General features: G+C 39.2%; 1 protein-coding gene across 1 annotated transcript in view; it reads right to left on the minus strand.

Moving 5' to 3' along the window:
• The window catches only part of LOC119851672 (dynein axonemal heavy chain 5-like), a 270,620-nt gene that overhangs the window by 169,067 nt on the left and 75,423 nt on the right, over positions 1 to 26,130 (minus strand). Inside the window, exons 22-36 of the mRNA XM_043508515.1 lie at positions 24,454 to 24,661; positions 23,528 to 23,615; positions 23,285 to 23,408; positions 23,003 to 23,166; positions 21,667 to 21,759; positions 18,663 to 18,866; positions 16,421 to 16,501; positions 15,940 to 16,344; positions 15,662 to 15,780; positions 14,548 to 14,684; positions 10,888 to 11,050; positions 4,835 to 4,946; positions 4,381 to 4,509; positions 1,804 to 2,003; positions 1,558 to 1,711 (exon numbers count right to left, since the gene is read on the minus strand). Of these exons, the coding sequence (XP_043364450.1) occupies positions 1,558 to 1,711; positions 1,804 to 2,003; positions 4,381 to 4,509; positions 4,835 to 4,946; positions 10,888 to 11,050; positions 14,548 to 14,684; positions 15,662 to 15,780; positions 15,940 to 16,344; positions 16,421 to 16,501; positions 18,663 to 18,866; positions 21,667 to 21,759; positions 23,003 to 23,166; positions 23,285 to 23,408; positions 23,528 to 23,615; positions 24,454 to 24,661 (2,381 nt within the window). The remainder of the gene's footprint in view (positions 1 to 1,557; positions 1,712 to 1,803; positions 2,004 to 4,380; positions 4,510 to 4,834; positions 4,947 to 10,887; positions 11,051 to 14,547; positions 14,685 to 15,661; positions 15,781 to 15,939; positions 16,345 to 16,420; positions 16,502 to 18,662; positions 18,867 to 21,666; positions 21,760 to 23,002; positions 23,167 to 23,284; positions 23,409 to 23,527; positions 23,616 to 24,453; positions 24,662 to 26,130) is intronic.

Below are 26,130 nucleotides of genomic sequence, written 5' to 3' on the forward strand. Positions count from 1 at the left end.
GTCTGTTGAAGATTATAGTGCGTGAATGTTTTTAGAGTGACTTTGTAACACGGGTAGATCCACAGAAATGCATCAGGTTGATGGGGCAGCAGTGCCTTTTGCCATATGTCACCTGGTACTAGGCAGCACTAAAGTGGCTATACAATAGGACTTCAATCAACCTCTCAGCAGAAAAATCAAATAGCACCCTCCTCTAAAAAAGACAAAACATTACTGACACTACGACTCTGTTTCTCTTTACATCATTGCTTTTCCACAGAGGCCACTGCTGAAAACAATTACTCACATGCTGCTCCAATGTTAAACAATTATTTGGGTAAGATTCAAGGGATGATCTAGAGTTCTAGACAATACTTAGTCCTGCTATGAGTGCAGGGAACAGGACTAGAAGACTTCTTGAGGTCCCTTTCAGTCCTATGATTCTATGACCCATCCACAAAGTGTTGAAAGTGAATGAAGCTAAATTTTCAAATCCTCAAAAGGCAAGAAAAGAACTACTTTTCTGAGCTTAATTGTGTGATTTCTTTTATTCTTCATATTGCACAATGGGAATAACATTCATGCAGTATACTTACAATAAGTGGCTTCTGCAATTATCAAATTCATAAGCACTGCTGTGGTGTTTAGTCATCGGCAAAAACCTCTTATTGCCTCCATAATGAAAGTTACCCTATAAATATACTGTAGGACCTAAGAGGCAATTTATTATAATCTTAATTAACAACTAAGAAGGCTTAGCTATCACAGAACAAAATGTTCTGGATTATGGAAAATGGAAACTGTAGATATTTAATTATAATGTCCTTGGACTGAAATAAATGCAATAGTGTAGAATATTCTTGTTTTTATTATATTACATATTTCTGACATCTTTAAGCAGCAGGTGATCCCACATACCACGTGCCAAATTCTGACTGCCTGACACACATGTAAACCTGCAAGCAGAAGCCGGAGCACGCAATGGAAGTTTATTGCTCTGATTCTGCCTCACCCAGAAAATCAGAGATCAGTCTTTAGGTTCTCTACAACAGACATCACAGAAAGACATAACAGGGCATGGACTGGTGAAAAGTGAGCAAGATCCACATATGTATATACATATACGTGGCTGCCCAGGCCTAGCAATGTCCCTATGCACAGCCCCCTGCAAAAGTTATTGCAACTCTTAACAGTACAGAATGCATAAATGAGGTGTAAAAGGGCTAGTGTCAGGCGCAATAAGGGATTGCATTATCACAGCATTAGCCAGAATTTACCTCTCCACCAATATGTGCTATAATATCTGAGTAATACAAAGTGAATTGAGGTAAGCATTTCAGCTTTAACTTTAAAGTGTCTTGCTCTTGTAGGTTTGATTCAGGCCCTAAGAGTCCAACCCTGCAGACCTAACCCTGGAAAAGCTCCTTCTGAAGTTATCTGTGGTAATTTTTCCTGAGGTAAAGTATGGTTATAATTAGACTTCCTCAGTATAGACTAGCTTCTTTTATTTAAAAGGTACTGTGGTTTGACTAATGTCTATAGTGTGCCTTCATATATTGCTATTATAAATCAACAGACCTGAGGCAGCTGTTTTGCAATGTCTCCACCAACAAAAACAGCTTCAAGGTAAATCCAGAGGTTTTGTACAGTAATCCAATTTTCAATTATTTCTGTGGTGTTGGCCAATTTCTGGACCCACTGTTGGATCGTGGGCTTGAATGGTGCATTGTACCTGTTATATGAACATGAGTAAAAAAAAAGATTATGGTATTTTATTTGTACTTATTATATTTATACAATATATTCTTTTGTTAATTTTTGTACCTGTTGCTCATGAGGGAGCCCAAAATCATGAGACTATCCTCCATCAGAGCTATCTTCTCGGAAGTATCTGAGCCTTTCAGAAGCAATTCTCCTCTGGTTTTGAATTGGCCAAATGTAAAGACATGAATACTCCACTCATTGATGACATGTTTCAGTTTTGCTTCAATATCCTTTTCTTTAACAGCACTGATGCAGATATCCTAAGTAATATCAAGTTATTGTGTTTTACTACACTGAAGATAATGTAATATCTACTTATCAAAACAATTAAAACTCTTGGGCCAAATTCAGAGTTCAAAGGGAAATGTACATGCTCAGAATAATGAATTAAAATAGATCAAAATGACTATATTGCAAGACTGGGAATATGTTTCACCTGTTCTATGGGTCAAATTTTGTCGTCAGTTACACTTAGCTAGTCACATTTCAGTGACCTCATTGGACTTTTACAAGTGTAACTGAAGGCAGAATTTGTATCTGTACATGAACTAAACCTCTCCATTCTGCGCTGGGGATGGGCGGGAATGTAATTACTGATGTGAAATTAACCAGTAAATCTTAGAAAGAGGGGAGAGTCCGTCTCCTCATAAGTCCCTCCACGTAAAAATTGTGTATCTGTGTGAACACTGTGTATCTTGGGCTTGAAGAAGCTTGAGGACATGGCTCTCTGAAGGAGGGTAGAGCTGTTCTCCTAGATCTTCTAGAAGAAAACCTTGTGTCAGCTTACAGCAACATTACCTTCATATCTGCAGCTTCTGTTGCCCCTTGCAGGCACCAGTGGCAGCACTGTCACTAAAATGCCCATGTTGTCAGAGGGGAGTGGGGGAAGACACTCTGTGTGGATCACCCAAGATCCACCAAGTTCGGCTACCAATCATCATAGATTCCAGGAAGCCCCATGACTGAAGGGTTATGTCCCTGATCCTTCCACAAAGCTAAATAATCCTGCCTCCTGTAGAAAGCATCCATACAGAGTGTTTGACTTAGTTTTTCTCCTTTTACGTTGTTATAAAAATAAAGGGAAGGGTAACCACCATTCTGTATACAGTGCTATAAAATCCCTCCTGGCCAGAGGCAAAACGCTTTCACCTGTAAAGGGTTAAGAAGCTAAGGTAACCTCGCTGGCACCTGATCAAAATGACCAATGAGGAGACAAGATACTTTCAAATTGGGAGGGGGGAAAACAAAGGGTCTGTCTGTCTGTGTGATGCTTTTGCCGGGAACAGATCAGGAAGGCAGACTCAGAACTTCTGTAAAGTTAGTAAGTAATCTAGCTAGAAATGCGTTAGATTTCCGTTTGTTTAATGGCTGGTAAAATACGCTGTGCTGAATGGAATGTATATTCCTGTTTTTGTGTCTTTTTGTAACTTAAGGTTTCCCCTAGAGGGATTCTCTATGTTTTGAATCTGATTACCCTGTAAGGTATTTACCATCCTGATTTTACAGAGGTGATTCTTTTACCTTTTCTTTAATTAAAATTCTTCTTTTAAGAACCTGATTGATTTTTCATTGTTCTTAAGATCCAAGGGTTACAGTCTGTGTTCACCTGTACAAATTGGTGAGGATTTTTATCAAGCCTTCCCCAGGAAAGGGGGTGTAGGGCTTGGGGGGATATTTTGGGGGAAGACATCTCCAAGTGGGCTCTTTCCCCGTTCTTTGTTTAACACTCTTGGTGGTGGCAGCACAGGATTCAAGGACAAGGCAAAGTTTGTACCTTGGGGAAGTATTTAACCTAAGCTGGTAAGAATAAGCTTAGGGGGTCTTTCATGCATGTCCCCACATCTGTACCCTAGAGTTCAGAATGGGGAAGGAACCTTGACACATGTAGAATAAGACGACTTAGTCCATAGTGTTTAAAGGGCTAATCTCTTGGCTGACAAGATCACAATATAATTTAAGTTTAGAAGTTTTTTTTCTCCTTTTTGCCATCCTTCTGCTCTTGCAAAAGTTATCAGGCCTTGTAAATCTAACATATTTGCTGGGTGACTGTGCCCAATAAACACAGAGGCAATAGATTTGTACTGGGTGCACATCACAAAAGACTACTTGTTTGCCAGCCTCTTCTGGTCCTGTGAAATAGTGGATTTCTTGCTCTTCTTTAATATTCTCTCAAACCACCCTCAATAGATTAATTTAAGATCTGATCCTGCAAAGTGCCAAGCACCCTCCACTCTCACAGAGTTCAGTGGGAGTGGAGGTTACTCATCACCTCACAGGATCAGGCCTATAATGACCAATTTCTCTTACTCCTGCATGAGACTAGAGGCAAACAAAATTACAATAAGTAGCATCTAAAACCAGAGTTCAAATTAGCCTTACAAACAATACAAAGAAAGAATTCTTAGGAAGTGTTAGCTTTATACCATCCAACCACTTTTATATTGCTCCATGATCAAAGGAAGTGAGATAACCATTTCAGCTACAACCAGCTGCCAAATTCCATTCTCCAAATGAACTAAACAAGCAAAGTTATATTTTGTTTGCACTATTAAGCTACGTAGGAATGGAGGACTCTGAAAGTGAAGAATCCCAGATCACAAAGCTAGCCTTTAATGCCAACAGAAGAAGTATGTGTACCTCAATATCTTCCTTATATTTTAACAATGAGGCATCCATTATGTTCTTCAGAGAGAAACTTTCAGAGACGACATCAAACTTATGGCCAGTTACTTGTGCAATTCTTTCCCAGTGTCTTGGCATCATTGCCTAGAAAAGTCCACAAGCATTAGAGTGCAATAACATTTTAAAATCAGCATTATTTTTAGGGGGGAAATTATTATGCAATTTTCCACTGAAACGGTTCAATACCAGGAAATGTCTCAATCTTCATTCCATTAAAAGAATTACCATTCATCTAGTCAAGCTGTGAAGTATTTTGTCTTTAGTTGTCTGTAACTAATCCTAATCAGATGTTACCATGCATACAGTTGCTTTGATCTTTTAAAAATGAAAGGTTGAAAGCATCTTATACACATAACATTATTTTGATCATCAAGTTAATCTTATCTTTAAAGTACCATATTGAACTAACTTTGTTTGCCATCATTTCAAGCAAAGGACAACTCTCAGCAAAATCATCAATCTTCTTTTTTAGGTCGTGAAAAGCTTGCCATTCTTTCAGGGCCTTAGGCAATTTACGAATTCTAAAAAGAGAATGGAATATCAGATTTGACATACCCATCATTCATGTTCTTTTATAACTGTTATCATCATCTCACCTTTCAATTTGTGGACAAAAAGACTGTAAATAAAACACCTGAGTGTGACAGAGTGAAAACATCCCATAATATACTGAAAAAACCTTATGGAATTAAGATAAGCTTTACTGAGTCAAATTAAACCTTAGTGAATTAGAGTTAACACGTTGTGGTACATTGTATTCAAAATGAAATTGTGTATGTGCTACTCTGGAATTGTACAGCAAAGGGGGATGAACTTCCTTAGGGCATGTCTACATTATGCGCAGGATCGATGGTCAGGAATTGATCCAGCGGGATCAATTTATTGCGTCTCTAGTCTAGGCATGATAAATCGACTGCCGAGCATTCTCCTGTCAACTCCGGTACTCCACCAGAGCGAGAAGCATAGGTGGGGTCGATGGGGGAGTGTCAGCCATCGACTTACCACAGTGAAGACACAGCGGTAAGTAGATCTAAGTATGTCAACTTCAGCTATGTTTCAGAGTAGCAGCCGTGTTAGTCTGTATTTGCAAAAAGAAAAGGAGTACTTGTGGCACCTTAGAGACTAACAAATTTATTAGAGCATAAGCTTTCGTGAGCTACAGCTACAGCTCACGAAAGCTTATGCTCTAATAAATTTGTTAGTCTCTAAGGTGCCATAAGTACTCCTTTCCTTCAGCTATGTTATTCACATAGCTGAAATTGCGTAACTTAGATCGACACTCCCCTCCCCCCCGCAGTGTAGACCAGGCCTTAGTGATCAGCCTTTCAAGTCCCTCTAGAGAGGTGCAGATATATTAGTTCAAACTGGATTCTCCAGAGGCAAACAGACAAAAAAAAGACTTTTGGATAGAAAGCTTGAGTTTAGGCTGAATTAGGACCTTCTTCCTGATCCCATAAATGGATAGGGCCCCTGGTCTGTGGAGGGATTGGAAAGACTGTGGGCTCATTCTGAGATAAAGCTCTGACAAATGTGTGATCACAAAGAAACCGTTATGATGGGGTGCTGCCTAGTAAGCTTATTAGCATGCATGTAGGTTCTTTTATTGTTTTTTATGTTTTCTCTGCAATTTTTTTTTACCTGAAAAATAAAGTAGCCTTGCTTTGAAAGACCTGTGTGGTAACTTATATGTGTAGCAATTACACTGTTATCCATCTCTGAAGAGAAAGTAAGCAGGTCTGTTTGGGCAGACTGCCTGTGCTGTGAATTACACAGTGAAGGCAGGCAACTGTCCAGCCTGGAAATACCCTGGTCAGAAGGGAGAGGGATGTGTGTCTCCACCCAAGAGAGACCACAGCTGGGGAGTTGGTATCCTGAGTACGGATGCCCTTGCTGGAGCACTGAGGGGAAATAGAGGTGCAGTTGCCCTGAACTGTGACATTGACTTGTATGAAAAAAAATTAAGGTAATGAAAAACTACTTGAAAATTGTTTCTCTTCCTCCCTCCTCAAAATGTAGGCCCCAATCCTGCAAAGATTTTAGCATGCATCTGTAACTTTACACATTTGAATAGTCCATTGACTTCAAGGAGGTTACTCACATGTGTAAAGTATGCAAGTGTTAAAGTCTTCACAGGATCATGGCCTTAATTATTAATTTGCAAATAGACTCATTTTTGCAAACATGCACAAAAGAAACATGCACAAAAGACATCAGTTTTTCCAAGCAAAATGAGACCTCACATTGGAGGAAAACAGTCCAGTTTCAGTCCAAATGATTTTGCATTGTTATTTTACAGGCTCCCCATCACTCTTATATTGGGACATACTTTGCATGACTTAAAGCCGGATCACTTAACTTTTCCATATTAAAGGTGTTTGCAGTGTAGCTGTAGCTATGTTGGTCCCAAGATATTAGAGACAAGGTGGGTGAGGTAGTATCTTTTATTGGACCAACTTCTGCTGGTGAAAGAGACATGCTTTTGAGCTTACACAGAGCTCTTCTTCAGGTCTGGGAAAGGTACTCACATAAAAAGAGCAGATTCATCACTCAACTTCAAAGTGAGTATAGACACAGCCCTGGCCGAACTGGCTAAATGCCCCAGACGTCATATTCACTGGAAGCCTGAGCAAAGACATGCTTTCCTCAGGTTATGTTTTCAGAGATTTAAGATGAGACAGATGGCCAGATTCTGGTCTGAACTGTATCTACGTAAATCCTGAATAACACCAGTGACTTCAGTTAAGTTATTCTGGTGTTACACTGATGTAAGTGAGATCAGAATCTGTCCCAGACTGTTGATAAAGCAGTCAGATACAAGCAGAGGACAGGAGCTGCAGAAAAATAGGCTCTTACATGTACAGTAGTGATCTCAGGCATGATTCTGCTTTGATCAACCTCAGTGGGAGAAGGATAAGGCCTGTTGTGTAAAGGGGTCAAGAAAAGACTGGTACAGAGGAGTGGACGAAGACCGAAGGGGACCAGAAAGAGACAAGACTATGATTTTTTTCCACGAGGTGATCGAGACAAAAGTCCTTCTGTTTTGAGCAACACTTTCATTAGCTTTTCAGACGCCCTGTGCATAATTTGGTTATGCTATACATTTTATAATCCCATAAACAGCGAAACATACTATGGGCCTATGATGGGGCAGCTGCCCCTCACTGGCTGGTAAAGGGTCAATAGCAGCCCTTGGAGCGGCTGTGCAGAACCCAGCCAATCAGAAGAAGGCTTGAAAGCAGCCTATCAGGGCCAGGCTGGGCCCTATAAGAAGTTTGCAGGGCAGAGAGGAGCATAGTCTTTCCCTGGACAGCAAAGGGAGAAGAACTGGCTCTTAGAGAAGCTTCTAAGACAGAGCAGTGGTGGGCAGGGTCAGCAGAGGCTGGGAGAGCTCTAGGCTGATCACTGCCAGACTGGGGCCACAAATGGGCAGAAAAGGTGCTGGGGCTATAGGGAAGTGGCCCAGGGAAGCAGGCAGTGGAGGAGAGTTGTAGGAGGGCAGTAAATGGCTGCCGCTAGAGGGTCCCTGAGTCAGGGCCCAGAGTAGCGGGCGGGTCTGGGTCCCCCTTTAACCCCCACTTTCCAGTGGTGAGAGTGGCTAAGCCAGACTGCAGTTTGCCCTTGGAGGAAGGGACTAGACTGAGGACTGCAGTGAGCCACCAGAGGGCAGTGTCCAGAAGAGGACGCCGCGGTCTAGGAGTGACGTGGGTCCGACTGTGAGGACAGTGGAAACTGAGAAAGTAACCACCACTAGTGGCGAGACACCACTAGCGAAGGCATGCTGCTGAAAGAGCTAATTCCCTAACCAACCAGCAGGAGGCACTGCTGTGGTGAGTCTGACCCCATTACAGGGCCATAATCCCTGCTGTGACGATGGGGGAACAGAACATCTGGAGCCTGTACGTAGGGTCTGCACATTTACTGTCATAGATCTCAGTTCTTTGGCAACTCTGCCCATACCACTGTACACCCGGATTTTGAGTTAGGACAGGGGTGGGTCAGAGGAGAAGCAGGAGAAAATCTAGTGGATCTGCCAGTAGCTGTATTTACCAACTATTGCTCCACATATTGCAGAGGAGGAGAGCTAGGGGTTATTGCAGTTTTATAGATTCAGTTGTGGCCACTCCCTCGATGAAATCTTGGACCTACTGATGTCAATGGCAAAATCCCCATTGACTTCGGTGGGGTCAGGATTTCACTTCATGGCTCTACTGTGTACCATGGACTGTGGGAAATATTTCTCCTCTGAGCCCTCACAAAGAATCCCTATGAACCAAGCCTGGCTACTCAATCTCAACAGAGGGGGAAGGCTTTGGTTCCTATAAAAGAAAATAGGAAAACTGAGGGTATAGAAATGGATAGACACTTGACAGAATTCTGCCTAAAAAGCTCAAAGATTTAGGTTGCGAATGAAGGGCCCAATTACAAAATCATAGACTCTTAGAACTTAGAAGGGACCTCAAGAGGTCATCTAGTCCAGTCCCCTCTACTCATGGTAGAACTAAGTATTATCTACACCATCCCTGATAGGTATTTGTCTAACTTGCTCTTAAAAATCTTGAATGATGGAGATTCCACAACCTCCCTGGGCAATTTATTCCAGTGCTTAACCACTCTGACAATAAAGAAGTTTTTCCTAATGTCCAACTGTGATGGGGCAGTTGCCCCACCCCCTGAGAAAAGGGCTGGAACAGGGCTTTTGAGACTGTGCAGACTGGCAGCCAATCAATAAAGGCCTGTGGAGGGCTAATCAGGGGAAGGAAGAGGCAGCCAATCAGGGCCGGGCGAGGCTCTATGTAAAGGCTGCCTAGCAGAGAAGAAGGGAGTCGGAGAAGGACAGGCTCCTGAAGCAAGGAGCCAGCACCTTGGACAGAGCAGTGCTGGGCAGGCTCTGGGGAGCAGGAGAGAGATCCAGCCCCATTACCTGCCAGGCTGCAGACCCTGCTACCAAGAGCCAAGAAGGTGCACAGGGCCAAAGGGGAAGTGGCCCAGGAAAGAATAGGCAGACAAGAGGAGAATGAAGGAGGACAGAAAGAGGCTGCCACTAGAGGGCCCTGGGTCGGGACCCAGAGTATCTGGCGGGCCTGGGTCCCTCCCCCTTATACTGCACCTGGCCACGGAAGACGGTGGCCCATAAAGACTGCAACTTGCCCCTGAACTAAAGGACTAGATTTTGGGTTGTGGTTGGCCACTGAGGCAGGTGCGAGTCCCAAAGTCTGCTGTTAACACCCCCCAACCAGAAGGGGATGAGACTGGAGTAGTGGGCACTGCTGGAGGGCAGTGTCCTGAAGAGGATGCCGCTGGGCGGCGAGCAATGCGGGTCCCAAGGCAGCAGAGCAGACGATGGGCAAGGCACCATGTATAGAGGGTGCTCCATGACTGGACAGAGCTAATTCCTGGAGCAACTAGCGGGAGGTGCCGGTGGTGGTGAGTCTGGACCCTGTCACACCAATCTAAACCTCCCTTGCTGCAATTTAAGCACACTGCTTCTTGTCTTATCCTCAGAAGTTAAGGAGAACAATTTACCTCCCTCCTCCTTGCAACAACCTTTTATGTACTTGAAAACTGTTATGTCCCCTCTCAGTCTTAAACAAACCCAATTTTTTCAATCTTCCCTCAAAGATCATGTTTTCTAGACCTTTAATCATTTTTGTTTCTCTTCTCTGGACATCAATGTGGCGCCCATATCCCTTTCCGCAGTACTCCATTCTAGGCAGTCATTTCCCATTTTGTATGTGTGAAACTGATCGTTCCTTCCTAAGTGGAGTACTTGGAATTTTTCCTTATTGAATTTCATCCTATTTACTGCAGACCATTTCTCCAGTTTGTCCAGATCATTTGAATTTTAATCCTCTCCTCCAAAGCACTTGCGACCCTTCCCAGCTGGGTATAATCCACAAACTTTATAAGTGTACTCTCTATACCATAATCTAAATTGGTGAAGATATTGAACAGAACCAACCCCAGAATTGATCGCTGCAGGACCCCCACTCAATATGCCCTTCCAACTTAACTATGAACCACAGATAACAGTTTTCCAACCAGTTATGCACCCACCTTATAGTAGCTCCATCTAGGTTATATTTCCCTAGTTTGTTTATGAAAAGGTCCTGTGAGACCATATCAAAATCAAGATATATCATATCTACCACTTCTCCCCATCCACTAGGCTTGTTACCCTGTCAAAGAAAGCTATCGGGTTGGTTTGACACTATTTGCTCTTGACAAATCCATGCTGATTGTTACTTACCACCTTATTATGTTCAATGTATTTATATTCATGCAGCAGCTGTGTTTTTCTGCCTCATTCTGTCTGAAATTTCTGCCTCTTGGATATTAGATAAGGCCAAAGTTAGAAATATATAAGCATGCTGAAAAAGTTCCCTAAAGGTTCAGCTCTCATGAATGAATGAAAGATGGGAGAGAAGAATTTTGATGCATTTCAATGTATACTAAATCATTTACCTGTTTTGAAAATCCAGAAGCTCACTGTTAATTTTTTCAATGTCCAAGTCACTCCAAAATATTTCATAGTATCCACTGATATTAGCATTAACTGAATTGTAAAGACCATAAAGTTTCTGAAGCAGTGTAAGCTCCCGTTTTATTTTTTGTAGTTCTGGATATTCTGTTCCAAATTTTAAAAGAAGCAAATTGTGATTATCTATTAGATTCAAACTATTTCAGAAAAATATAATCTGTGTTTATTAAAATGAAGTTTTAATAAACATAAAGGGTCAGGTTTTGACACCATTTTCACACTGAGTAGTGAATACTCCTCAAATAATCCCAAAAACAGTCCCATTGAGCAAAAGTGTCTGGCCCACAGTAATTACTCAGTTTCCAGCCAGTGTACGATCACTTCTTTATATCAGAAACCTAGCCATATTATGGAGCTACAACTCATGACTTTGTACTTAAATTTGTGTTGAAGGCAGCTAAAGTGGAGACTTAGTCTACCGATTTCATATGAAAACTAAAATATTTTCTTCCCAAATTTGCACCAGTTACTAAAGAGGTACAGATTTAATATTAACCTTTAAAATGATCCTATAAAATATGTTAAAAGTTAGAAGCACTTAGAAATAACCCCATTTTTTTTAAAAAATTCACTCATTTTATCGCAATGCTTTGGGGATCCCTAGCTAAATATATTGTTAAAATTTAGAAATGTCAAACTTGCCATTTGCAGGCACCCTTTCTTCCTCTTTTTTTTTTTTTTTTTGGCAAAGTTACAATAAAATGTTAGCATACTTCATTAAGGCTATGATTGTGACAGAGGTCATGGAAGTCACAGAATCCATGACTTCCACTGACCTCCGTGACATTTTCTGCCCTGGGGCTGGAGCTCCCAGCCAGCCCCGCCCCTGCAGCTGCCCAGCCACACTGGGTATCATCCACATGCAGATCCTGGAGCTCCCACAGCGGTGAGGGACCAGGAGCCCCAGTAGCAGTGAGTGCTGAACCTGCCTCTCCCTTTGTTAGGGATATTTTTAGTGAAAGTCAGAGACGGATCATGGGCTTCTGTGAATTTTTGTTTATTGCTCGTGACCTGTCCATGACTTTTATTAAACATATAAGTGACAAAAACTTAGCCTTATTCATTGTACATTACTTACTCAGGATCAAGTTAATAATCAAAGAACCTGACTAAAGATTCTGGCTTGCTCCATGGAGAGCCCGTCTCCTCTGAGTTTGCTTAAAAAAAAAATGACCAAATTTCTGAACACTTATGAGGTTGCTCTATCTAGACTTTTAATAACATTTGTGGAGTTGACTCAGGAGCAAGCTGGAACAAATTATTTAAATCCTAAAATATACACAATTTTCATTCACAAATTTGTTAGTCTCTAAGATGCCAAAAGTACTCCTTTCTTTTTGCGGATACAGGCTAACATGGCTGCTACTCTGAAACCAAACAATTTTGATTGAAAACAATGTTGATAATAACCTAGCTGAAAAGATGGGTGATGGATTTGGACAAAGAAATGGGTCTGGATGAGTGGGTCTCTGTATGGGAAAGGGGATAAACATTTTTAATTAGTGTAGCTCATAATGAAAATGTTTATAAATTACTGTCTAGATGGCATTGGACATCAGTTGAGATCCATCACATTTTTGCTACTAGGGAGGCGCTCTCTTGGAAGGTTGCAGGGAAAGGTGGCTGTGTCCAGAAATGAAACAGTTTTGGGAGGAAATTATTAAAAAGATTCATCTTATGACAAAATGCCAGCTTCCTAGAGATCCCTCAACCTGCTTACTTAATGCCCCAGTAAAGGATCTACATTTTAAACAGAGCAACAAATTCATTTATTACTTATTGTTAGCAGCTAGACTTTGTATTGCACATTATTATTAAAATTACCCCCTCTTCCCATGGAACTGTGGCATAGTAAAATACGGATGTCCTTGTAATGGAAAAGCTTTCACACCATGAAGCACCAAGAAGAAGATAGGTATGTATATATATTTCTGATGTCTCACAGGGAAAGCACTAAATTTAATATTGACAAAATAAGGTGTTTATTGCATTTTGGTCATAACTTTAATTTAAACCAAAGCATATGTTAGGGAAGGCACTTTACTCTAGACAAGGAACATATTTTACTACAATGAAGCTGACACTGAAAGCATTTACCAGTATCGCTATCAGGATTTACAGCGTTCAGATAAGGTATCAACGTCCCCTCTTTGGTCCAGAGCCTTGCTGGACCCCATCTCCCAGAGAAGCTATCCCTGACATAATTTTCTGTAGCCCTATCCCTTCCCGTCAGAGCTCACTGTCCCTTATTTCTAACCCTACCCCCTGTTGTTTTTAACAACCTTGCCCTCATCAACTCTGCCAGCCCGTAGGCCTACACTTACACAGCTTAGTACTCATATTAACCACGCCCACTCACACAGGGACACAGAGACCTTAGTACCTCACTCAATTCAACAAATTTTTATTTCAATTCATTAATACTGGACTGATAAGACAATCTACTCTAAAAGCGTCACCAAAACATAACAGAGACAGAATCTCAGGTTCTACGTGCAAGATGCCTTTCCAATCTTCAATAGCATGCACACTGTCTCCTGGGTGCAGTCACTATGTCTACACTGCAATTCAATACCCAGGTCTGGCCTCTGTCAGCTGATTCAGGTTCAGGGGCTTGGGCTAAGAGGCTGTTTAGTTGCTGTGAAGATGTTTGGGCTCAGGCCAAAGCCCATGCTCTGGGACCGTGCAGACAAGCCCAATCATCTACACAACAATTAAACAGCCCAGTAACTTAAGTCCTGCAAGCCCGAGTCAGCTGACACAGGATGGCTGTGTGTGTTTAATTGCAGTGCAGACATACCCTTATATTAACAAGAATTTGTCATGTTGCATCTCCTTCGGAGCTCCATTTCTCAAAAAAGCTGTCTTCTTTATGTTAGGTAGAATCTATGGTTAAACTCATTTCTGCACAGGGTTGTCTAAACCATCTGTGACTGCAAATAAAAGATTCCTTTGAGGATGTTGACCCAGACCTTCAGGTGTGTCACAATGCCTCTTTGTGCACCGGAGGAAGTCATCTTTACAGTCACCCAGATTTGTAAAGGTATTTGGGCACCTAAAGATGCAGATAGGTGCTTAGTGGGATTTCAAAAGCACCTAGGCACTTTTGAAAACCCCAGTAGGTACCTATTTGCATCTTTAAGTGCCTACATACCTTTATATACGTCACCTCCAGCCTCGGGGCAACAGGGGACCAGTTTGGTATTGGATACAAATTGCTGCAACTGCTATAATTTTCCTTTGATTTTAGTTTGTGCTTTTGAAGCAGAAGTACCTGAGGTCTATTTTGTTGTCATACTGAGGTCCTAAGTGGCCACAGATTTGTTAGAGATGCCTATAATAGATTTAATTAAAATCCATAACCTTTTAATTTCTACAGCTATTTGTTTAGACCTCCAGATTACAAAAGCAAGTGTTGAGATGATATCCCTGTGACAATATCTGATTAGCCCTTTGTACAACTAAGACCCAAACCTTAATGGACAAAGCTGCCAGCCAGACAGCAACCACACGAATGCTTGGCTAATATTATTTGCCTGACATTTATTTTGTGACATTTTGAACTCCAACTGCGGCATCATTACCTGTGACAGAAAGACCAAACAATTCTTCCCCACCAGAAAAAGTGATATACTTCCTCCACAGTTCATCAAACTTGGCTTGGAAGACTTGTAATCTATCACTTGCTTCCCAGGGAGGAATGTCTTCCACACCAGGGCCTCTGCAAAAATCAAAATAGTCAAATTCACATATACAGTAATACCAATTGTGCAGGTTTTCCAAAGAGCATCATAGAGGTACTATTTAAAGAAATGGAAAACTCTCCTAGTGCACACTATGAAATATTTTTTAAACATAAGGGATTTTTTTCTGATAATTGACATTTATCACAAAAGATCTGAGAGGAGAGACCAAAAATATAATTGTTTGACATCAGATGTTGGGTCTTTCCAAAAGGCCTTTCCTACATTTTTGGTGACACAACTTGCTCTAACTGCCAGCATCTGAAGTTAACAGGAACAAAAAGTTCAACAATTGTTTTATTTTTGTTTCTATTACTTTACATTAATTTTTGTTTTTAAACATATATTTTAATTAATGAGATTTTCACTTTCACTCTTCATGAAACAAGGGAAAAATCACTACAATAGATAGCAATCAACACTCAATGGAGAAGATTACAACAGTTACTACCACAGACAAACAATCAAGTAAATACAATGAAGATATGATTTTTGCCCCTAACTGTAAACTTGGATGGCTCAGAGCACTGGGTAATGGGATTCAGCAGGCCTGAATTTCCATTGACTTCAAAGGGACTATTCACACATTTAAAATTAAGCACATGCTTAAATGCTTTGCTGGATCAGGACCTTAGAACAGTTTGACTTGAGATCTGGGCTGAGGATCTGGTTGATTCTTATGTTTTCCAATCCTAATTAATTCATCTGACATTTCAAACTTGAATCTTACACTTAAATTACTGAAATGAATCTATAGCAATAATATTTGCCCAACCCACACCTTTAACTGTAAAACACATTGGGAAAAAATTGTACTTTTTGAAACTATGTATTTCTTTCAGCTGTAATGTGCTTCTTGCAGCCTCTTGTTAGTTTCCTGAAGACACCTTAGATGTACCGTTCTGGAACAATCACCAATGTACCATAATGTTATACTGCACCATGATTCACTCACTTTTCATTATAGTCTGTGTAAAATTCCACAGCATCAATCTGGAACTTTTTAACACCATTCAGTAAATCTGTTTTCATGGATGGTTGCACTTCAAGCAGCAAATCCTGCATCTTCAATACCTGTCATAAGTAAATATATGGCTTAAAAGTGAAACTAATCAGGAGGATTTGAAATAAGTGAATGTTTAAAATAAACTGGTTCTCCTCCAGTCATGTGGCACAAATTCTGACAAGAATGACTGTACTTTGCCTACTCTAGAAGTGATAAAGCTACAATACCTGTGTGTTTAGGTTCTTCCAAGCATATGCCAACCCATCAACTCTTTCTGCATTTCCATCTTTAAACAGTAGATCATATTTATGTAGCAGAGCATAAGATTCCTCTATAGGTCCAATTGTCATGTCAATTTTAATCTCAGCCTCTCGTATTTCCTTTAGTGCTTCCATTGCTCCTCGCACATCATCAAGATCATTGACTGGCCTGTTTAATCGCTTGCTGAGATTGTCAATGAATGTGTAAATTGCATCCATGTCCATGGCAGCTTTTTTTTTTAAAGCTAATCCAAATGATCTCTGCCTCAAACAACATTCCTGAATTAAGGCCATTTTCAAAGACTCAGTTGCAAAATCCACTGATTCCAATATGCAATGACTTGGCAGTTCTCTAATTTGGATTTCTAATAGCTAAGAATAAAACAAATTATCAACTTTACTGCACTATAACTTTTCTCTGAACAGCAGAATTTTAGGCAATACTTACAGAAAAGTAATTAATCTGTGTTTGGAATTCAGACATCACTGGATTAGTCTCTAGAAACTCTTTTACTTTTTCCTCTGGATCCTATATAAATGGAGAATTGTGTATTATTGTTCAACATTTATAGTAACCTCCTTATCCCCCAATTGGACTAGGTGCTGTTCAAACATAAATGAAGACATTTGTCTCAAAGAGCTTAAGACCTAATTTAAGTTTTCTAAATCATTCCAACTGCTTTGTTTTTCTGTCTGCTCTCCTTTTCCCCATTCCCCCTTTGAATCACATTTTCTATATCTGTCAGCAGGAAATTGACAAAGACCATGATTCCAGTTACCACTCCAAATATTTCTACAGAGTTTGAAATCAAGCCACCAAAACTATGGTGGAAATTTTTAGTCTACCCATCCCCACTCATTGCAAAACAACTCATATTCACCAACACCTTGCACATCTTCATGAAGTTGAAAATACACTCCATAGCTGCCTAACAATAGCTGAATGAATCAACAGTCCCATCTCCCAGAAATTGTATGTTTTTTTACCTACACTTTACAGCTACTAATATCAGACTAAGGCATATTCAGCACCAGATCATTTAGCATACAGTGCAGCTTGGTGGGAGGAGATACTAATAATGGCACTGACATGATGTTCTGCTTCTATGGAGGCTGGCTGTTGGGCTCTGTACAAATTGGAGTTGCAGTTTCACCTCCACCCTCACACCCAGATATATTTTTGGTCTTGTATAGGCTCACTTTGAACTATCTGATCTTCATACAGGTGCTAATCTATAGCTGGCATTGGGAGGTCTTTGTGATTACACTTTTTGCATCTTCTGAGGAGACAGAAAGCAGAGTATCACCAGTCTAGTGTTGGTTACGGAGACCATGGAAACTCACAATTTGCACAAATGGCCTCACAGAGACACTGAAGAGGAAGAAGGACAGCACTGATTCCTGCAGAACTCTATACATAAGTGCTCTTGTGGATGAAGAGCAGCTGCCATTCACAACTCTTGGGATATTACTGGAGAAACCATTTGTTTAATGGTTTAATAATTGAAACCATTACAGTGCTATATCATTTGATCTCGCAAGTCTTGTAAGTGCAGCAGCAACAGTGGCCAACTCTGTCAAATGCTGAGGAAAGATTAGGTAATCACTGAGGTTCGGCCCCTATTCATGGCCGTGAGGTATCTCCCCATTGGGGCTTTTAGAGTGGTCTCAATGGCAATCCCTGGTCTGAAGTCTAACTGATTGTTAAGGATCCAGAAAGTCAGCAGATGCCATAGGCTGTTGGAGCTTGGTTGTCACAATGTACTCTATGATTTTGCTTAGGAGGGGAGGTTGGAAGCAGCCAATAATTAGAGAGATGGCATTCATCATGTGCAAGGATCAGACAGACTCTCTCATTCTTTAGCGTGAAGGATTGATACTCTGTCCTCACTAAAGGAGGCACTGATAATATATGTTTCTCTGCACTGGTTTAACTAATCAGAAGCTTCCCAGATCTATGTCACAAGTTATTACTTGCCAAGCTATTGATGGGGCCAAACTCAGAGCAAAATCCCATCCACCATCCTGGACTCTGTTCTGTTTTAAAATCTTCAGTCCTGGATTGTTTTTCCTGTATGCAGTTGATCCTTTCTGTGAAGTTGGATGAAAGCTCCTTACAGCAGCTGGTGCTTGTGTCTGAGGTCTCGTTTATGCATTCAAGGAGGATTAGCCAGTTCACTCTTTGGAACATCTCTGCAGGCTCTGATTTCCCAGAGGCAATGGTGGAGGAGAAGATGAGTCTTTTCACTTTCTATACAACTGAGACACATTCCTGTAGCAAATCCTTCTGCTGTTGTCAGAAAGATTCAAAGTGGATTTTGTGCTACCAATGTTTTGTTTTTTCTGTCTTCTTCTGACCAATAAAATATATTACCTCACCACCTTGTTCTTCTGACATAGTTCATCAGTGAATTGTGCTCATTTATGTGGTCAGTAAGAAAGGAAAGGAAGTATTAGGGCTGAGGTATCAACTTTATACTGTAAAATCTTAAGATCTAGCAAAAACGTACAAAAAATAAACCTATTGTTCCTAGAAAATGTTTGAGGGGGAAAAAGCATGAGAGAGACAGTCAAAATCATCCACATTTACAGGAAACACCGTTTATTAATATAACCAAAAGTAGATCACTCTACCCAGTAAAAAGTAGCATATTTTGCAATAAAGTGAGATATTAATATATCTATTTAACCTGATTCCAGATGCTGGAGAATTTAGCAAAGCTCTTCAAAATATCCGCTGCATCAGTTTTAAGAGATAACATTACTGTGGTAAGCTGGATCATAGCTTTGTTCACATCCTTATGTTCACTGATCTGTTTGTCCAAAGGTCTCAATGCCACCATCTTGGTGAGTTTGCTCTCATCACCCAGCTCTATGGCAGCAGTCTGTTCCATCTGACATAAATGAAACAAAAGTAAACCTGTGTCCAGTAGTTTTACTGAACATTCTACAACAAGAATGAGCAACTTATGAGCGCAGATAAAAACAAAAGAAAAACACCCTTCATGAATAACCACTTGCTCTTAGTTTGGCTCATGTCACTGAATTATAATTCTAGTCTTAAAGGTGACTTTGTAAAAATGGTTTTGTGGGGTTCCATGTTTGTCTCTCAATGATTTTTATATCAAATGTGCTGCATTTACGAGTAACATTGTAGGGGCGGGAGTCCCCTAAACTGCCAGCCGTGCAATTCCTGTCTGGGCTCTGAGAGCAAAGCTGAGTTTTTTCCTTCTTGCACATACAAGCTTCTGTAAGCTGCAGAGGGGTAACTGGAACATAGTAAACAATTCTGTTCTGATGATGCGTAAGGAGAAATTGAATCCTACTCCCCCTCTCGTAGCTGTTTTCATGATGTAGGGTTAAGAGAAGGAAAAAGCAGTAAATCCTTTATTTTTGTCATTGAAATCTGCAGATATCACTAACTATACACAGGGAACAGATCTGCAAATAAAAATAAATCATTTTTACAAAGCCACTTTTCAGAGAACTAGCTTGGAAATGAAGCATTTTCTCTGTCCCTTTCTTGGAATTGGAGCCAGCTCATTCCCCTCTTTGATGGTCACAGCGATAGAGAATTTATTTGGACAACCCTCAATCTGATAGAGTTTTTCCTTTGACTTTCAATCTGATACAGCTGAGGCATGACAATGCAGGCCCCCAACCCCTAGATATTCCAGTAGTAGCACCAGTATTTTAAAACAAAAAAAAAACCACACAACCCTACTGTAGGTATTAACGAGGCTAGAAAGCACATGATTTCCACTGTCCAGTGGAGAAATGTCTTTTGTCTGCAGACCTTGCTGGAGCCCTAGGCATAACTAACAGTGTGAACCAAAGGCTGCGAACCAAAGTAGGACTGGCGCTGGCACAATAGTAACACACTAGGTATAAGCCAAATAAGCACATTTCTGACCAAAGAGGAAGGTGCCAAACCACACAGATCTCTCAAGTAACTATGTTAACACATTCCTAAGAGATGCTACAAGAGCACACTGACCCCTCCTAAAGATAAGGATGGAATGAAAGATAATGTATAAGGATGTTTTGTTCAAACTAGCAGGTATAAGGGTGGTAACTAACAACATCTGGAATGTAATATGTAACTTGTTTGAACTAATCTATAAAAGAAGTCCTAGGAGGGGCATCTTTGTATTGGCCTAGGGACAGCATCCTGTTATGCTGACCTGAGCCTTTACTTTGTCACAGGCATACATAGGTTAGTGTCCCTGTGACCCATAGGACTCATTGTTCAACTCAAGTGTTCAGACTCATTTCTGACACACATTGAGCATTAGGTTTGAAAGAAGCATGCCTTTGAAAATTGTCCATGTTTCCTGAATCAACTTATTTGAAACCTGCTTTTCCTTTCCCTGTCCCTGTTATATACAGACTTGCAAACCAAAAATGTCAGGTTTCAGAGTAGCAGCCATGTTAGTCTGTATCCACAAAAAGAAAAGGAGGACTTGTGGCACCTTAGAGACTAACAAAACCAAAAATGTGACACTGTATTTTTGTCCCATGGAGTTTCTATGCCTGGTCCAGGTAGGACCGGTCCAGGAAGTATGCTCCTCCATCTAACTTTTTAAAACCCCTACATCTGAGGGCTACATAGAAATACAACATTATACTTCTTCAAGCCAAAGCCATTGCAACTCCATGGTCATCTCTCAGGCCAGGCTAGTAATTATAACTCTGCCCCTAGAGTGCAGACATGTCACATGCATGACAAGCCTAGAATCCACCAGCACAAGGGAGGTTGCTCACAACTATTAGTATTTTTATTGGATAAACTAGGTATTCATATGTCATTTTGGTTCCCTAATTCCCCCTGTCCTTTCTCTTTTCTCCTTTCGAAGCTTCAAGGGTCCACTTATTTTTCCTATTTGCTCCCAACCTCCCTTTAAGAGCCATGTGCTGTACCAACTGTTCCTACCGTGGGAGATCTGCACACCTCTCTATGAAGACAAAAAATAGATGGAAAAAAGAAAGTGTCTTTAAAAATCAGTTTAATTTAGTCTGGTACTACCATCACTAAAATGCATTAACTACAGCTTTATGCTTATTGCATAGCATCACTACAAGGCGGAATTTTAAGGTTGTTTGGGTGCCTTAATTGTGTATTTTCATACCCTTACAAGTGTGGAGTTTAAGTTTAACCTTGACTATAACTGTCCTGGGTTTGTAGTGCTTGTTTTAGGACAATTACAACATCCATATGATGTTTTTTACTCTTACATTACTGATACTCTCAAGCTTAACACCATCTTAATACTGTTTTTGTCTGGGAAGATCAATAGTGTTTTATTATGCATAATTAGCTGCATAATAAAACACAGATGATGTTAATTTTCTCTTACAGTCTGTAATAGCACTAACACTAACATTATTTGTAAAAATCTCTTTGGATAAGCTCGTGCTATTTTTAATATGGAAAATATTTTCAATAAACATACTAATAATGAATATGTCTTATACTTAACTGATTGTTTAATGTAAAGATTTTACAAAAATGCGTTTGTTTTCAGTAAATTGTACAATATACTTCACCAGAAAAATTCCAAAACTACAAGTCAAAAAATTAATGTAAATGTAATCTTTCCTAGGAAATTTAGAAATGTTAACCCTAAGTATTTAGTTTCTTTAACCATTCTTTTTTAACATTCTAAACAGTTTAAATTTTAAAAAGTACTTTACCTGCTGCTGTCTATGATGTAAATGAGCAAACTTCCACAGTGGGATATCTCTGGCCATCGATAATATGATATTTACTGCTTTGTTTACAGCATTCTGAAAAAAGTAAAACATTCACCTTAAACAAAGGTCAGTCCTCGCTTAAAAAAAACCTTCCTGATTAATAACGAAGTTGAGAACACACCTCTCGTCTTTACATTCTTCCACTTAGCAATGCTATATTCTAGTAAGTGATATATTATAGGGCACTCCAAATAATTCATATACTTTGAGAAAAGAAAGGGGTGTTCCATAACATCCTATCCACAACAGCACAAAGTTAAACCTGATTTAAAAAATCATCTAATTTAAACATGGATTAAACCACATACTAATAATCCTTACACTTCTACATGCCTTTCATCCAATGATTTTAAAGAGCTTTACAAACATTAATTATACCTCATAGCTCATTGTGGTTTAATTATTATATTATATCCTGTTTAAAAAGGAATAAACAGAAGCAGTTAACAGAATTAATTTAATCTTATTTCACAACCATCAGAGTGCCTTTATACATTTATTTACTCTAGTAACATACATTTGTAGCTGTACAAATGATGGCATCACACAACCCTTTCTATCTACAGTATTTAAATTTACTTCTTATTGTCTGACTTGTTCTCAGACCACATAGGCTGCAAATTAAATCTGACTGAGAATTCTAAGATTGATTTAGGGAGTGGCAGATCAAAATGGTGCTAGGCTGCCAGTCACTTTATAACCAATGGCTTCTGGAATCCGTGTAATATGATTCACGTAGCAGTTGACTTTTAAGCATGTGCTTAAGTGTTTTGATTAAATAAAATGGGATTACTCATATGCTTAAACCTAAAAATGTTCTTAAGTGCTTCACTAAATCAGAGCCTCACTGTGTGGCAACTGATATATAGCTGTTATTTCACACTTATATGGTCATTGAATATTCTTCAGGAGTTGTAAGTAATGGGAGCAGCCTGAGTTTTTACTGATGGCTTTGAATTCAACTTCTTTGGTTTGCACATCCTCTTTGAAAAGTTTTCCTTTTTAAAGTAGAGGACTATAGATGGGAGGTGTTAAGTTTCCAGTAGAATTATTGTTTTTATTGGCCAGTATAACATCTTGATGGATGGCTCCAGTTATCTAATTTCTCAAGATGCCATCAAGTGTACCATTGATTTTTTTTTAAATGTAGTCCTATTTTTCTCAGTTCTATTATCTGAGGTTAAATAGACATCTTATTTAAAAAAAAACAACTTATTTACATAAGTATGTGATACCAAGAACGATTGTGATGTGCATTTATTTTTGTTGATGTTACCTGAATATCATCAAGACTTGGCCTCAAGACAACATTTGGAATGGCCAATTGAATTTCAGCTTTGAATAACGGAACTCTTTGATCCTTTATGAACTTGGTCATCTGATATTTAGAGTTGAGAACATGTAAGCGATGCCTTAAAGCATCTAAAGAAATCCTGGTGCCTAGATAAATAGAACATTTTAGAAAAATTATAGTTGTGACCATAAGTTCAGAAATCTTTAAAATATTATAAAAATATGTCATAATAAAAGTAAGTATAGTTTACAATGAAAAACCTACATTTGACTAGAGAGTCAGTATTTTTCTGGCAAAGCTGCCCCATCAGGTTATAGTAACTACAGGACAGACATTCCTGGCAGCGTGTTTTCTGTTTCATATCAAGATGTCCACAGGCAAATGAATCCTGAAAAGTCATAGTGAAACAGCAACAAAAAATAAAAAGGCTCCAAATAATTCATATTTAAAAAATGAAATATAAGCGGCTTAAGAAATGCTTCATAATTATTTACATTTTAGATTTACCTGCAGATTGCTTCTGTCTTCCGGTTTCAATCTGTTCTTCAGAATGTCTATCAATTCATACATGGAACGTTCCACTTGCTGGCTTTGTCTACAAAGGAACATTATGGATTTCAGAATATAACCACCCATAAAAGAAATGGGGTGCCCAAAAGAGAAGAGACTACTACCACTCTGGTTTTCAGAACACACTATACTAAAGGGGGAATGCAGAATTACACCTAAACTGTTCAGTTCGCTTCTACTGCCTGGATGTACTACAAAATAACCAATGGATGTTAAAGCATCCTAGGGATATTATCATATTTTGAAAATTGCAGTATATCCAGTACAACTAGATCTCCTGGATTGTTTAAAGAGGATCGGGGGAGTGGGGGTTAGCTTTGGTGAGCAATCATAGACATACATTTCATCCAGGTTGGGCTTATCAGGATATACAGCAAGCTAACTTGATGTACAGACCAAACCATACAAAAATTATAGTAGGCCAGAACAGAGGCAGCCTTTCATCATTCTGACATGCAAAGCACACTTAGATGTGTCTCAGTGGAACACAACTGAACAAGTATTACATGATAATGTAAAAATGCAAAATATTATATGCAGCACCTAGACTCTTTCCCTCTCTATCTTCTAGTCCTAAATCAGTTAGTTAACATTAAGAATCAATGTTACTTGTCATTGCATAGATAATGGGCTGCTTTGTAGTTCTCTAACCAAAGGAAAGGAGAATAAATATCAGTCAAACAAAACAGGAGTGAAATAGTTTAAATGCTTTATTTTTGTTGCATTTAAGATGCCTATAGATTTTGTTGTTAAAAGTTCAGAATAAGAGTTCAGCTTGGTCCAGCAGTCTTGTTAAAATGCTAACCATACAATTTTAAATCCTACCATTATGGACTCTATAAACCACACATGAGTAGACCTACTGAGAGAGAGTTTCAGCAGCTGCAGCAGTAAGTTTTTCCGTCCTTTCCAGGAAAGCAGGTACTTCAATGGGTTCATCTTCGGGTAGAGTTACAAGAGGAATTTCTGACATACCCTGCAGAATTCTTTCAATTCTGCATTCCAGAGTGTCAGAAGCTTCTTTGACTATATATCCCACTTCTTCTAGGGAATTATAAACTTTCTCAAGGACTAAGCAAACAGAAAATAAAATGAGAACATACAAAATATAGCACATGAAATCACTTTTTAAAATATCATATTATATTGGAATACAAAAGAGTTATCTTTCTAAATGTGAATCTTAATTAATGATTACATACTGAATTAAAAGTCTGAAACCAAAGACCTAATGGGTCTCTGTGCATCTGAATCTTTAAATACAATTGTTTTGCAAGAAAAGGACATAATGGAATATTTAGTATTATAAAAATATTATATTAAAGAGGACAGTCTCTAATGGAAAGGATCAATAACAGTATACCAGAAATAAAAGGAATGTTACTATTGAAAAGTTATTTCATCCTTCACACATATACCTACTTTAGGAAAAAGCAGATCTGCTCCATATTCCGTCTAAACTATTCAGGGAAATTCAGTATTTCATCATCCAAATCAGGTTATGAGCAAAATTCCTCAAGGCAAATTAGTATGTACATTATGCCACTAAATTTCTTCTTACAAATTTATTATCTAATTTATGAGTCCTCTACAAGCATTGTGAGTACTAAATCATGCCAGATAATGGTCTCAGAGACCAGGGAATAGAGTTTTCCTCTAACTTTTCAATCTTTTTCAAACATTTATTTTCCCAATCCTCTAATCCACAAACCATTGATTTGCAACTAAATACTATACATATTTTTGTTTTTTAATAAATCTTTTGTATTTTTTCATAATGAAGAAGAGGAAAAATAAAATCACATAAAAGTACATTCAGTGCAATCACCGCACTATGTCCCTTCATAACCATACAGCGGTCATAATTAAAAAGGCATAGTTTATCCACACAGTGGTATTGGAATTGCCAAAATTATTTCCTGTTCTAAGTAAGAAGGAATTGCTGGGGTATCTGATCTATCAAAATGTGATAACAGTGGGCAAACTGATATTTTTAATGGAAAATACTGAACAAGAAAACTATCATGTTTACCATGTACATCTCTTTTTAACAGACAGTTATTGAGTACACAAGCAAAAGTGAACTATGTGTGTGTTGACTGTGAAAAAACCCTACAATAACTGTCAAAAAACCCTACAATATTAATTTTGGAATCCAGAACCAAGATGAGGGTTAACCTTCACTACTGAAAAAATTGGACAAATGAGTCAGTCCATTAACTACACAGCATACATTTAAATTAAGCAATCCTAAACCCCTTTGCCCTTTGTTTCTCAAGTCCTACTTTAGGAAGAATCCTATGTAATGATTCACATCTGAACAATTCTGGGATATTCTGGATGTGTTTTAGGAATCCCACATCTATTTTTAATTGGATGTTATTAATTAACTTGAACCTGGCTCCTTCCCCATCAGTGTGTGGTAGAGGTATGGAATGGTCTTGGAGCCCATGCACTGGACTGACATTCTGGAGATCTGGGTTCAACTCCCACCTCTCTTACAGATTTCAGCAATTTGCCTAACCTCTGCACCTCAGTCC

The sequence above is a fragment of the Dermochelys coriacea genome, chromosome 2 (genome assembly GCF_009764565.3).
Source record: "Dermochelys coriacea isolate rDerCor1 chromosome 2, rDerCor1.pri.v4, whole genome shotgun sequence".
In the NCBI taxonomy this organism is placed as follows: Eukaryota; Metazoa; Chordata; order Testudines; family Dermochelyidae; genus Dermochelys; species Dermochelys coriacea.